The sequence below is a fragment of the Balaenoptera physalus genome (assembly GCF_965194825.1).
Source record: "Balaenoptera physalus genome assembly, chromosome: 3".
Lineage (NCBI taxonomy): Eukaryota > Metazoa > Chordata > Mammalia > Artiodactyla > Balaenopteridae > Balaenoptera > Balaenoptera physalus.
The window spans coordinates 136,398,675-136,414,538 of NC_138890.1; the positions used below are offsets into that span (position 1 = coordinate 136,398,675).

A 15,864-nucleotide genomic window follows, 5' to 3' on the forward strand; every position below is an offset into this window, starting at 1 on the left:
ATTATTTATAAAGAAACAGCTTAGCACCAAATTAAGAAACAACCTTTTCCCTTTAAAAAAATTGATGAACAGTAAAATCCATCCTTTATAGTGTACAGTTCTGTTTTTTTCTAACAAATGCATCACAAAAAATATCGGTTTTGACAAAAAAATCAACGCCACAATCAAGATATAGAACAGTTCCATCACCCGCTAAAATTTTCTAATGCCCTTTATAGTTAATTCCTCCTCCCACATCCAATCCTGAAAACCATTCATCAGTTTTTTGTCCCTAGAGTTTTGCCTGTTCTAAAATGTCAAATGAATGAAATCACACAGTATGTATGTAGCCTTGGAGTCTGGCTTCTTATTAGCATAAAGCATGCTAATAAGCATGCTAATAAGAAGCATGCTTGTTCCTAATCAGTGTGCAGAAATTCACTGACAGTCAGAGTGTTTCCAGTTACTGGAATTATTAATAAAGCTATTAAAAACATTTACATGCAGGATTTTGTGTGAACATAGATTTCATTTCACTTCGGTAAATATTCAGAAGTGAGACTACTGGATTATATGGTAAGCATATGTTTATAAAAAACTGCCACACTATTTTCCAAAATAGTTGTACCATTTTGCATTCCTATGAGAGTTCTAGTAGCTCTGCATCCTTGCTAGCATTTGGTATGGTCAGGTTTTTTAAGCCATTCAAATAAGTGTGTAGTGGGAGCTCACTGTAGTTTTAATATGCAATTTCATAATCACTAATGACGTTAAGCATCTTTTCATGTGTTTATTTCCCATCTGAGTATCTTCTGGGTGAAGTGTCTGCTCATTTTTATTTGAGTTAATATCTTATTATTTAGTTATAAGTGGTGTTTATTTTCGGATATAATTCCTTTATCAGATACATGTTTTGCAAATATTTTCTCCCAATCTATGGCTTGTCTTTTCATTCTTTTAACAATGTCTTTCAAAGTAATTTGAAAGAAAATTTTATTTGTGAGGAAGTCCAACTTCATAATTTTTTTAAAAATAAATTATGCTTTGGTGTTACAGCTGAAAAACATTTATCCAAACCAAAGTTACAAAGATTTTCTCCTACATTTTCTTCTAGAAGTTTTACAATTTTCAGTTTTATATTTCGGACTATGAGTTTACATCTAGGGCTTTGAGTTAATTCTTAAGTATGGTGCAAGGTATGAATGAAGTTTTTTGTTGTTTTTTGCATTTGGATATACAATTATTCCACCTTCATTTGTTTTAAAGACTATTTTTTTCTCCATAAGAAACACGCTTCTAATAATTATGACTGATCAGTAACATAAAGAGCAGCCTCAAAAGAAATGAGAATCAGCTGGAAATTTTTAAAACAGAAGTTTAAGAACCAGTTGTTCAGTCCAATAAAAAAAGGGCAGAACATTAAATTATCCTTCCAACTCTCACTCTATGAAGTCCCCAGAGGGGGATGTTCTTAGGGAAGACTTACAGGTCTTCTTCCCTCATGTTCTCAACCCTCACCCTCCAGCAGTTCAGCTTTTATCTAGTTTATTACTAACTGAATTCCCACATAAGATTTCTCTTGAATAAAAGGTTAAACAATTTTTTAGATGAAAAACAACCTGATGCAGTAATATAACTAGGAAACATCTAAAGTTATCCTTTGGTTTTAAATTCCTAAGATCCATTTTCTAAAACTAGAATAACCACTGAACTTGGTCCCCAACTAAGTTTAGTCCATATGCTTAATCACTGGGCTTTAATAGGCATACCTGTATTAATTTTAAAAATATATTATATAACAGTGTTCAATAGAAATCTTAATAGCTAGTTCCCTTACCTTCCAATTAAGATTCAAGCTTCTATCCAATTTCAGATGCAAATATAACAGTAGTCTATAACAGCAGTGTTGAGTAATTAATAAAAATGGTATACTAAGTTAACAAATGGGTTTACCTTATATAATACTGACATTAAAATGCTGTTTCCACATCTCCTTTTATTTATTTATTTTTTAATTTATTTATTTTTGGCTATGTTGGGTCTTCGTTTCTGTGTGAGGACTTTCTCTAGTTGCGGCGAGCAGGGGCCACTCTTCATCACAGTGCACGGGCCTCTCACTGTGGCGGCCTCTCTTGTTGCGGAGCACAGGCTCCAGACGCGCAGGCTCAGTAGTTGTGGCTCACGGGCCTAGTTGCTCCGCGGCATGTGGGATCTTCCCAGACCAGGGCTCGAACCCGTGTCCCTTGCATTGGCAGGCAGATTCTCAACCACTGCACCACCAGGGAAGCCCCACATCTCCTTTTAAAACACTCATGAGGATTTACTTCACATTTTGAAATATTTTTATCGTTAATGTTGATATATACATTTTTAGAATCATTTTTTGTTCAAAATGCAAGCATAATCAACTCCAATTGCTCAATATTTCTGGAAGTACCCTTCAGCCCCTGGTCTTGTCATTATGCTACTTATTAAACTCTCCATCCAACAGTGTGTAGGAACAAGAAGACATGAAACCCCTACTGGCATTATGTTACCTATCTGATTATTTAATACTTTCATTTTAATATAAAACTACATGAATGGCAAAAACTTAGGTTTGAAAATTACCTATGGGTTTCAGTTATCCATATTAAGTATCACTTCAAGAACTATGAATAATTATACATAAGACTTCAACTGATTTCAACTGGAATATCACACTGACATTTTGACTACTATACTTCAAGAAATACATAACAAAGCTAGGGAAAATCTAAAAAGGGCAACAAAATTCATTAAAACTATACAACTGATTTTAGGGGATATCATTAAAAGCACAAAATTCAAAGCAGTCTGTATACCTCTCTGGTATGCTTCATAGCACCTTTTTAGAGCAATAGATTGCTGTCTGACTTATTCATTTTGCAAACTGAATAGTAAGAAAAGAACTTAGAAGTGCTACTAACAAACTCTCTAAAATTTGAAACTTTATTATAGAGAGTAAACCTCATAATACTGGAACAAGAAAGTAATCTCTTGGGGCTTAAAAGAGATGGTCATTGGAAAAGGTAAAATAATAGTACCCTCATTAATTAATGAACATGTGGCATGTGTAAATCCTCCTACTCTCACACACACACCTGTCTCATTTCTCTTATACTTGACTAAGCAAGTGACATTTGGTTTTTTTGTTTGGTTTTTTTGGGGGCTTTTTGGCTGAGCCACGTGGCATGCAAGATGTTAGTTCCCCAACCAGGGACAGAACCTGGGCCCTCTGCAGTGGAAGCATGGAGTCCTAACCACTGGACCATCAGGGAATTCCCAGCAAGTGACATTTGATTAACACTTGATGAACAGGTAGATGGTACCTTGATGAACAGGTAGATAGAGCTAGGGAATTGGTAAAAAGCAGCTGGGCATAATTAACTGAAATCTGAATGCCCTGAAGCAGGAAAGAAGAACAAGTTCCAGGCGTGGTGTGGCTGAAGCACAGAGTGTAAAAGACAGTGTAAAAGTGTAAAAGATAAACTTAGAAAGGTAGGAGTTAAATCACACAAGACCTCAAAGGCCATGATAGGATTTTAATGTTTACTCTCAGGTCAGTAAAAAAACAACAAAGGATTTTACACAGAAGGATGACACAACCAGCATTTTAAAAAGACTATTCTGGTTATCTGTGGAAAATGAATTAGAGGAAGATTAAAGTATCTATGGAGATTAAGAAACACTGCAGCAATCTAGGTGAAAAATGATGGTAGCCTTGACTAGGATGATGGCAAGGTCAGGAGGCGGATCTAAGAGATAATTTAAAGACAAAACCAACCAGTCTTAGGCATAACCAGCCTTCCAAATTGTCTGTACTTATCTATTTATTTATCTGTTTATATCTTTAATGGTGCAAACAGAAACTTAAGTGTAAGCCATTATTTAAATTATGTTTACAGGTTCAAAATTAAGTGACAAAAGAATGTACAATTAGAAAGGGAGTAGTTAAGAAACATACTCATATATCTGATAATTGTAAACCAGATATAAAATGAAAAGCAGGTTTATATGATTACACATTTTTACTAGAAGTCTTAGAAACTTTACAAAATTTATGTCATTGTACAATATAAGCATAAATAACAAGTTACATCTAAAGTAACACCACACACTGAAAAATTCTGTAAGTGACGATTACCAAAATTCTGTTATCTGCTGCTGATTAACAGAAGAACCTTATTCATTTATTGGTAGTTGTAATCTCTCATGCATAATGCAGAAATAGGATGTGTGTGTGTACACACACATATATACACACAGTAACAATTACAATAATTGGTTCCAGAAAAACCCAATATACTTAATTTTAGATAGTACTGGTAAGTTCTTACAACTTAAACAGGAGTGTAACTGAGAAAATTAAAAATAATATATTCATTACAAAAATAAAAATATTGATTTCTACTTATAAATGCCACAAAAATGGAAGCCGTTTGTAATTTTAATGTTTGTATATGATTTAATATTTGTGTAAAATGCTTAACACAAATTATCTTTTTGTAATGATTATTTCTTCTTAAAATTTATATATACTTTTCCTAGAAGAACCCAGAACACCATCTGAAAAATCTGTTGTACAAAAATAACCCTGAAGGCAGAATCCTAGCAGTGTATAGTAGAGAATTCTTACCAATTTTTCATCAACCGTTATGAGTTGCGTGTCTCGAGTTTGGTCCTGTGCCAACCTCCATGTGGAAGTGCTCAGCAACCTGCAGTGAAAGACTTTAAGTTAAAAAGTGATCCATGCAATGAGAAAAGAGAGGCAGACAAATCTTACAGAAACCAGCTACTTTAACAGTATCTGTCTTATAAAACAAAAAGAATAGAAAGAAATAGAAGAGGGCACAAAAATCCTTTTTCTCCCCAATTAGTTCTGTCTGCTGAGTTTTTGGCAGACTCTCACTTGACAGTTCACAACAGGCTGTACTTTATGGCAGTCTATAGGCTCTCTGTCATAGAAGGGCCACCAGTGACAAGAACTGTTCTGCTCTCTATGAATGCACACTGGCTAGTTTGTCATTACAAGGAAGAAAAATGCAAAGCTATATCAACACTTCTGGAATGCTGATTCCTAAATGATGGCATCAGAAAGAAAAAGAAAAATCTCCATCATATTCTTAATGGACTAAAGTAAAAGTTGTAGAATTTAATTACATAATGTTAACAAGAAGTTCCTTCACTCTAATTTCAAAACAAAAGTTTAAATAGGAATGATTTGCATGATCATTTAAACCAATGTTATTGGTTTAATCCTCTGACCCATTCACAGAATTGAATAAAGTCTGAATAGCTGAAATAGAAATATTAAGTCAGAAATAAAATCAGCACAGAATCTAACTCCTTTGTATTAGCATGGTCCCACTCTCACCCCAAGGAAATTATGAAAAGCTAACAGATTTTTTTTATTTCATGTACACACTGTAGTTTATACTAATGAATGCAATAGCCATCGATGATTGTGACAATTTAGCATTTTAGAATTTTCCAAAATATTAAACCATCCTATGTAGATTTCTCTTTAGAAAGTAAGTTAGTATACACAATTGACTTGAGTTTCCAAACCAACTGAATATAGAGTATTCAATTCTTTTATTTAATGCAATATAATCACCAATAATTCATGCAAAACTTCATGCCAAATGTTCCATTTTCAATAGCTACACTGTGCACAGCTTTATAGAAAATCTACCCACTAATAACATAAAGATAACTCATAATACAAAAGGCTTTGTTTCATGAACATATATTGTTTAAAAATATCAATTATTTCCCCTAATTAATACAATTCATTATCACTATAAATACCTTGCTCAGAAATATATCCACACAAAATACATCTACATGGATATTATTTTAAATTATTTATACAAACAGTTAAAATATATGTTCTAGTTGTTATAATACTAAAGAAGTATAATTAAGTACCTTTTAAAATCTATTTACTCTGGAAATCACTAAGAGCAATAATATGACAATAAGAACATTTTGAGTACTTATAACTAAATCCATATATTGCAAGAAAAAAGTGAGGCAATATAAGGGAACTCAGGAAAACTTGAAATATTAGAAGTATTAGAAAATGTAGGGACTTCCCTCGTGGTCCAGTGGGTAAGAATCTGCCTTCCAATGCAGGGGACGTGGCTTTGATCCCTGGTCGGGGAACTAAGATCCCACATACCGCAGGGCAACTAAGCCCACACGCCACAACTACTGAGCCCGCATGCTCTAGAGCCAGTGGGCCACAACTACTGAGCTCACACACCACAACTAGAGAGCCCACGCAGCACAACTACTGAGCCCGCGTGCTCTAGAGCCCCCGCACTGCAACAAAAGATCCCTCATGGCACAACTAAGACCCGACACAGCCAAATAAATTAAATAAATAAATATTTTAAAAGGAAAAGAAAATATAGCTATATTTCAAGAAAATGGAACTACCTAATTCCTTTAACGAATAGAAGTGTTAGATCAAAATAGTGGAAATTAGGTTAAAACTCTGTAATCCACGAAATGTGTAATTTAAAATTATACAGTAGGTTTGATTGATTTAAACAATTTTCTTTCAAATTGTATGTTAAAATCTTATTGTACATTAGTTGTAACCCAAAGTAAATTTTTTAAAATGTTAAAGTATATATACTTTAATGATAGATATATTTTAATAATTTTAGATTGATCTCCAACTAATCATAAGAATGAAGCTGTATATCATTTTCTGTAAACAGATAACTATTATAAACAAATACACAGATGAAAAATTATGCTTATATTTTTATCAGCCTGTTTGTAAAAGGCAACACAATAAAGACAAAAGATGTTAAGTAAAATAATATTACCAGAAAGAGTTAAAAATCAAAATAAAAATTTTTTGTAAGAAAAGGATAGGCTAGAATGCAAAGAAATTATAAGTAGAAATTCTTATTTATTATTCGAAACAATATATTCACATATAATTTATTTCAGAAAAATTTGCCTAAGTAAAAAACACACAATGTATATATGTATATGTATATATATGTGCATATGGGTTATATATATTAAGTCATGTGCTAAGTAGCTACTCCTGAAACACAGAGACAGCAATTCTTAAAAAACAAACCTCAGATGTGGAGAAAAATTTTCCTCCAATTATAGTTAAGGTAGCAACAGAGATCTAGAGTCAATTACGAACACAGCATTTAATTAATTATACCTACAAAATACAATCTACAGTTAATTTTAGATTAAATGTGAACTATATAGCAAATATCTTTTTGTTTATTAGCCTGTAAAGAACACCACAACAGTGAAGTGGAAGAAGTAAAGAAAATATTTTTAGTCATATTAGAGTATAAAAACGTTACTAAACAAAATATAAAACCTAGAAAGCATAAAGTAAAAAAATGACAGAAGCTACTACATAAAAACTTCTAAACCAAAATACGATAAATTAAGAATAAGACAGGTAACAAACAAGAAATCTTTACAACACAAAACAGTAAAGGATCAGTATCCAAAATAGGTAGGGAATTCCCTGGCGGACCAGTGGTTAGGATTCAGTGCTTTCAGGGCTGGGGTCCCAGGTTTGATCCCACAAGCTGCGTAACAGGGCCAAAAAAAAAAAAAAAAAGGTAAAAGAGCTCCTACAAATTGGTACATAGGAATAATGAGTTTCAAAGGAGGGAGTCAAACAAGAAAAAAAGAAACAACCCAATTACAAATGGGAAAAGAATTTGAAGCCACATTTATCTAAAGATCTACAAATAACCAATAAGCACATGAAAAGATGCTCAACATTACTAATCACTAGGGAAATGCAAGTCAAACCAAACCCACAAGGAGATATCACTTCATACCCATTAGGATGGTTACGAAAAAATAAGCATTGGTGGAATATGTAGAAATTGGAACCCTTCTGCATTGCTGGTGGGAATGTAAAATGCAGTTGCTGTGGAAAACAGTATGGCAATTCCTAAAAAAACTAAACAGAATTAACAAGTAATCCAGCAATTCCACTTATGGGTATATACCCAAAATAACTGAAAGGAGGGACTCAAACAGATATTTGTAATATTCATAGCAGCATTATTAGCAACAGCCCAAAGCAAAAACGGTCAAATATTAATAATCATATTTTATTGGGCCATGTATCATAATACTAGAAGTTAAGTGTACATACAGAAATGACTAATATGTAATGATTAGTAAATAAATGATAATTTTATTTTGCTATTTAGTACCCTTTTTTTTTTTGGCTGCGTTGGGTCTTAGTTGTAGCACATGGGATCTTCATTGAGGCGTGCGGGATCTTTCGTCTCCACACACGGGCTCTTCGTTATTGTGCACAGGCTTCTCTCTAGTGTGGCGTGCAGGTTTTCTCTTCCCTAGTTACAGTGTGCAGGCTCCAGGGCGCATGGGCTCTGTAGTTTGCAGCACATGGGCTCTCTCATTGAGGCGCGTGAGCTCAGTAGTTGTGGCACGCGAGCTTAGTTGCCCTGCGGCATGTGGGATCTTAATTCCCAGACCAGGGATCAAACCCACGTCCCCTGCATTGGAAGGTGGATTCTTTACCACTGGACCACCAAAGAAGTCCCTAGTACCCATTTTTGAGAAACTTAGAAATTTTGTTTGCTTCATGAACTTGCCTTGCTATCCACCCATTTGTTTTAACTGGTCTGTTCACATTTCCAAGTTTCTTAAGTGTCAATCTTAATTCTGAGCCCAAAGGATAAACTATGAGGGCTGTGACTGTTACTAATCAATTATTATTAGAGTATACAAACAATTTATTCTATTTAGTTTTTTTGTATAAGTTTCCTGTAAGACAATGAGGTATCCTGGAAATGGATATTAAGAGATCTTATTTCTAACTCTGAATTCTACTACTTACTGTTGTGTCTATGAGCAAATCACTTAACGTCTCTGCATCTCAATTTCATTTTTGTAAATGTGTAAAATGAGGACTTGTTTCTCTCTTTTTTTTCTACTGAAGAGTCTATGTGATTCTAATAAGTGGAACTGATTATAGTTCTAGTTTAATAATCCCCTATGAAAATGCTATGTAATGACTACTCAACTCATAATCTGATTTTCTTTAAAAATCTAAGGAGTTACAACTTTCAAAAGCATATACACATTTGTTTATCCATTCATTTCATGATGAACATTTGGGTTGTTTCTGCTAAAGATATTCACGTGCAGTTTTTGTGAGGGCATAAGTTTGCAACTCTTTGGGTAAATACCTAGCAACACAACTCATGGCTTATATGTTAAGACTATGCTTAGCTTTGTAAAAAACTGCCACACTGTCTCCCAAAGTGGGTGTTCCATTTTGCATTCCCACCAGCAATAAATGAGTCTTCCTGTTCTCTTCATTCTCACAAGTGTTTGGTGTTGTCAGTTTCTTGGATTTTACCTATTTTAATAGGTGTGTAGTGGCATCTCATTGTTGTTGTTGTTTTTTTTTGTTTTGTTTTGTTTTTTATGGCTGTGTTGGGTCTTCGTTTCTGTGCGAGGGCTTTCTCTAGTTGTGGCAAGTGGGGGCCACTCTTCATCGTGGTGCACGGGCCTCTTATTATCACGGCCTCTCCTGTTGCGGAGCACAGGCTCCAGATGCGCAGGCTCAGTAATTGTGGCTCACGGGCCTAGTTGCTCCACGGCATGCGGGATCCTCCCAGACCAGGGCTCGAACCCGTGTCCCCTGCACTGGCAGGCAGATTCTCAACTACTGCGCCACCAGGGAAGCCCTCATTGTTGTTTTGATTTTCAATTCCCTAATGACATATGATGTTGAGGCACCTTTTCATATGCTTATTTTCCATTTACATATCTTCTTTGATGAGGTATCTGTTCAGATCTTTTGCCTATTTTTAAATTGAATTTTATTTCCTTATTGTTGAATTTTGAATTCTTTGTATATTGTAGATAAAAATTATTTATCAGATGTGTTTTGCAAATATTGTCTCCAACTCTGTGCTTTTCTTTCTCTTAAAGTGTCTTTCAAAGAGCAGAAGCTTTTAATTTTAATGAAGTCCAACTCATCTATATTTTTCTTTCATGGATGGTGTTTTTCATGTTGTATCTTAAAAACTCAGCACCAAACCAAGGTACCTAGATTTTCTCTTATGTTATGTTCTAGAAGTTTGATAGTTTTGCTTCTTACATTTAGATCCATGATCCATTTTGAGTTAATTTTTGTGAAAGGTGTAAGGTCAATGTGTAGATTCTTTTTTTTTTTTGGCATGTGGTTATATTCCAGTTCCACTTATTAAAAAGATTATCTTTTCTCCACTGGATTGCCTTTGCTCCTTCCTCCAAGATCAGTTACCTATATTTAACTAGTCTATTTCTGGACTATCAATTCTATCCATTGATTTATTTGCTGATCACTGTCTTGATTATTGCAGCTGTACACTAAATCTTGAAGTCAGTTAGTGTCAGTCCTCTTTGTTATTCTTCTTCACTATTATATTGAATATTTTGGGCCTTTTGCCTTCCAGTATAGAATCAGTTTCTTGACATCTGCAAAGTAGCTTGCTGGGGTTTTGATTGGAACTGTGCTGAATCTATATATCAAGTTGGGAGGAAATGACATTTTAACAATATTGAATCTTCCTATCCATGTATATTTATTAGGATCTTCTTTGATTTTTTTTCATCAAAGTTTTGTGGTTTTCCACATAGACGTCTTGCAAATACTGTTTTTAATACTTCAAAATATACTCTTCAAAAAGTCTTACTGGTGAAAAGATAAAAAGAAATCATTTGCACTAGAAAATAGTATCTGAATAAGAATCATATTGCTGACTCCAAGTACTAACACTATTCTCCCTTTGAAGCAAATTAACTTTATCAACTAAGAATAGTAAAACTCCCATATTATTGTAGCAGTTTGAAAACATGGCTCCAAATTCCTTTGACACTCCTCCTTCCCATGAGGGGCTGGAGGTCTATGTTCCCTATTCCTAGAATCTAGTCCTGTGACACCTTGATCAATATAATACGGAAGTGAGGCTATGCGTGTTTCCAGGCTCATACCTTAAAAAACTAACAGTTTCCACTTCTTGTCTCTTAGAACATTGTTTCTTGGGATATTCTCTCTTGGAACCCAGCCACCATGTTGTGAGGAAGTCCAGCCTGCCCCACAAAGACCCATGTGAAGAGGAATCAATAGCCAATACCACTTTGCTAGCCAAGTGGGTGAGCTATTAGACATGAATCCTCTAGCCCAAGTTGAGCCATCCCAGCAGACACCACCTGCAGCAGAGATAAGCTTCCCTGCCAGCCCTACCTAAATTTCAGATTTTTGAGTAAAACAAATGACTGTTGCTGTTTCAAACAACTGAATATTGGGGTAGTTTGTGTTCAACTACAGGTAACAAAAACATCCCTACAAATAACTGAATATGGTTTTATAAACATTAAAATTAAACCAGGGGCTTCCCTGGTGGCGCAGTGGTTGAGAATCTGCCTGCTAATGCAGGGGACACGGGTTCGAGCCCTGGTCTGGGAAGATCCCACATGCCACGGAGCAACTAGGCCCGTGAGCCACAACTACTGAGCCTGCGCGTCTGGAGCCTGTGCTCCACAACAAGAGAGGCCGCGATAGTGAGAGGCCCGCGCACCGCGATGAAGAGTGGCCCCCGCTTGCCACAACTAGAGAAAGCCCTCGCACAGAAACGAAGACCCAACACAGCCAAAATAAATAAATAAATAAATAAATAAACCTTATTTAAAAAAAAAAAAATTTAAACCAGTAACTTCTAGGGACCAGAAATGATCTGCTGGACTTATAGACAAAGTAAAATTCCTAATCCTATAAAAATTATTAATGAATCAATGAATCCTCAGCCTTTTGACTAAAACCAATTATGCTTGTTGTCAATTTACTGCAAACTGAATTAACCCAAATTCACATTAAATCAGAAAGTGTTCAGTTCCATACTAAAACATAAGGAAATATTACTAAAAGTTCTAGCAGAAATAATAAGATAATAATATATCCATATACTTTGTGCCACAATAACTATCTCAAGCTTAAAATATGTTGATATTTGGGTCAGTCACCTTCAAGTTGATGATCTTAAAGCTCTTCAAAATCTTAAATCTATAGAGAAAATTTAAACTGTCTTCATCATACTGTACTCACTAGACAGAAGCAAGAAAGAACTAATTGTTAACAGAAAAAATAAAGATGGGAGGTCAAGGGCTTCCCTGGTGGTGCAGTGGTTAAGAATCCACCTGCCAATGCAGGGGACACGAGTTCGAGCCCTGGTCCGGGAAGATCCCACATGCCGCGGAGCAGCTAAGGCCATGCGCCACAACTACTGAGCCCACGTGCCACAACTACAAGCCCACGCACCTAGAGCCTGTGCTCCACAACAGAAGCTACTGTAATGAGAAGCCCTCGCACCGCAACAAAGAGTAGCCCCCGCTTGCCGCAACTAGAGAAAGCCCGCGTGCAGCAATGAAGACCCAATGCAGCCTAAATAAATAAATAAATAAATAAAATTTTTTTAAAAAAGAGAAAAGATGGGAGGTCAGGAGACCATCTTAATATTCTGGGAAAATATGTAGAGTAAAAGGAAAGGCAAAGATCCTATAAATTTGGTTAATGCAGTGGAAATAACAGTGATGACAGTTTATAATCTATTCACAAATTAGTTATTTAATTCTAAATCAGATTTATTGCAATAATTTCTAATCTTTACCTAAGTACTTAATATTATCTTAAAATGTTCAACTGGTCAAGTCAGTAAAAATTATAATATCCTGCTCATAGATATTTTCCCTTTCTTCTGAGCCAGGTAGCACTTGTAGCAGGATCTAATAGCTGTTGTGCCTCTGGACACAGCTCAAGCCAAAACCTTAAAGTAATCCTTTGAGAGTCATCCAACAGACTAAGGAGATTTGTGCAAGAGGGATAAGAGTAATTATGCTCACATACCAGACTTTGGAATGGAACTGAAGAGTAATAAGGAGGAGAATGTGGGCAAGGTTTCACAGGGTGGTAACAAAGAAACTGGAGGGCATGATGGAAAATGTAAAGGAGAAAGAAATACACCCAAGTTTATACCAACAGGATATCAAAATAAATATACATGAGCTTAAAACAAAGAGAATAAGAGATATAGATGTCATGGTGATGATAATTATATTACAAAACACAACAAATATATGAAAAGTCCATATTTAGGAAGGTCAAATCATTGAGCTACACTGGCCATTAAAGAATAACTTTACTGGTTTGGAACGCCTTCAAGGAAGGAATTGAGTTGCTGTACTTTGTCATGCCTTGTAAATAATTGGAAGCTAATTTACCATAAAGATGTCAGTTATTAATCTACAAATTAAATATAACAATACTAAACATCCTAGCAGAATTTTTATAAAATTAGATGATCCTCATCAGGAAGAAAAAATTCACAAAAATAACCAAGAAAATTTTGAAAAACAACTACAGGCATACCTCAGAGATATTACAGGTTCAGTTCCAGACTACTGCAATAAAGCAAATATAGCAATAAAGCAAGTCACAAATGTTTTGGTTTCCCCGAGCATATGATAGTTATATTTATACTACACTGTGATCTATTAAGTGTGCAATAGCATTGTATCTTTTTTTTAAAAAGTACATACCTTTATTTTAAAATAACTTTATTGCTAAAAAATGCAACCATCATCTGAGCCTTCAGCAAATCATAATCTTTTTGCAATAGTAAATCAAAGATCACTGATCACCATAAAAAATGTAATGATAATGAAAGAGTTTGAAATATTGTGAGAATTACCAAAAGTGACACAGAGACACAAAATGAGCAAATGCTGTTGGAAAAATGGTGCTGACAGACTCAATACAGGGTTCCCACAAACCTTCAATTTGTAAAAAATGCAGTACCTGTAAAGCACAATAAAGTGAAGCACAATAAAACAAGGTATGCCTGTATAAGGCAGGATTTGCCTTGCCAATTAATATGCTACAGTAATTAAAATATCATGGTATTAGCACAGGCACAGACACATAGATCAAATAAATAGTTCAGATCAGAGTACAAAACCAAATTACGTAGATCTGTAAATTTACTATATAAGTGCAATTTCACTTATCAGTGGTGAAAAGCTAGAATATTCAATAAACGAAACTGAGACAACTGGCTATCCTTTCACGGAAGAAAAATGTTTCAATATTCTTATAAAATAGTTACAGCATAAACCAAGGAATTTCAGATGGATTAATACATACACACACACCGTGTTGTGTGTGTAATTACTGGGATAAAACATAAGAGTTTTTTAATCCAGACACAATATCCACAAACTGTGAAAGAAAAATAACTTCTGAACAACAGAAGGCACTATACACTAAATTAAAATAAAGGAAATATCAGAGATAATAAGTACAATACACAGAGTAAATAAAAGACTAATATCTAGAATATATAAAGGATTCTTAGGAATCAAGACAAAAATCACCCCAAAAAACGGAGGAGTAAAGCACAGGATATGAATATAGTAGACATTAATACCAACTATGTTGCTAATCACCTTTAATGAGAATGATCTAAACACACCAACTACAAGAGAAAATATGTCACAGTGATGAAAAAAACCCAGGACCGAACTATATGCTTCCTGAAAGAAACCCATTTTAAATATAAAGACACAGACAGATTAAACATAAAGAGAAGGAAGAAGATATATTGATACCATACTAACAGCAATCAAATCTTATTGCAGTAGTTATATTAATCTCAAAGCAAATTTCAGAACAAGGAAAATTATCAGAAATAAAGAAGGGTATTACATCATCATAAAGGGGTCAATTCTCCAAGAAAACATTAACAATCCTAAAGGTATATATGCCATACAAGAGCATGTCAAAATATGTGAGGCAAAAACTGAAAGAACTGCAAGGAGAAACAAAGAAATCCATTAGTATAGTTGGAAACGTCAATACTCTTTTAATAGTAATTGACAGAGCCAGTAGGCAGAATATCAGTAAGGATACAGTTGAACTGAACAGCCCCATCAATCAACTGGATTTAACTGACATTTATGGAACACTTCATCCAACAACAGCAGAATACACATTCTTAAGTTCACATGGAACATTCACCAAGATAGACCATGTTCTGGGCCATAATACATACTTTAACAAAGTTTAAAAAAACAGAAATCACACTATGTATGCTCTCAGTCAACAATGGAATTAAATTAGAAATCAGTAACAGAAAATTAGAAAATTCCTAATTACAGGTGACCCTTGAACAACATGGGTTTGAATTGCACAGGTCCACTTACACGTGGATTTTTTCAATAAATACATACATGTACTATAAATGTATTTTCTCTTCCTTATGATTTCCTTAATAACATTTTCATTTCTTTAGCTTACTGTATTGTAAGAATACAGTCTAATATATATACAATATACAAAATACCCGTTAATAAACTGTTTATATGATTGGTAAGGTTTCCGGGCAATAGGCTATTTGCGGGCTACTAAGTTTAGGGGGAGTCAAATTTACACATGAATTTTCAAATTTGGGTGGGGTGGCACCACTAACCCCTGTGTTGTTCAAGGATAAATTGTATTTGAAGATTAAACACCACACTTCTAAATAATTTATGGGTCAAAGAGGAATTCTCAAGACAAATTTTAAAATATTTTGAACTAAATGGAAATACAACATTTCAAATTTTGTGGGATACAGTAAATGCAGTGTTTAGAAATTTATAGCACTGAATGCATATATTAGAAAAAAGGGAAAGTGAAATTCAATAATCTAAGTTTCCACCATAGGAAACTATAGAAAAGAGAGCAATATAAACCTAAGGCGAGCAAAAGAAAAAAAATAATAAAAATTAAGCAGAAAGCAA

At 34.5% G+C, this 15,864-nt stretch overlaps 1 protein-coding gene across 3 annotated transcripts in view; it reads right to left on the reverse strand.

Moving 5' to 3' along the window:
* The window catches only part of NDUFS4 (NADH:ubiquinone oxidoreductase subunit S4), a 123,803-nt gene that overhangs the window by 64,877 nt on the left and 43,062 nt on the right, over nucleotides 1-15,864 (reverse strand). For all 3 annotated transcript variants that reach the window (XM_082455961.1, XM_082455963.1, XM_082455962.1), the window contains exon 2: nucleotides 4,637-4,715. In XM_082455961.1, coding sequence (XP_082312087.1) covers nucleotides 4,637-4,715 — 79 coding nt within the window. The remainder of the gene's footprint in view (nucleotides 1-4,636; nucleotides 4,716-15,864) is intronic.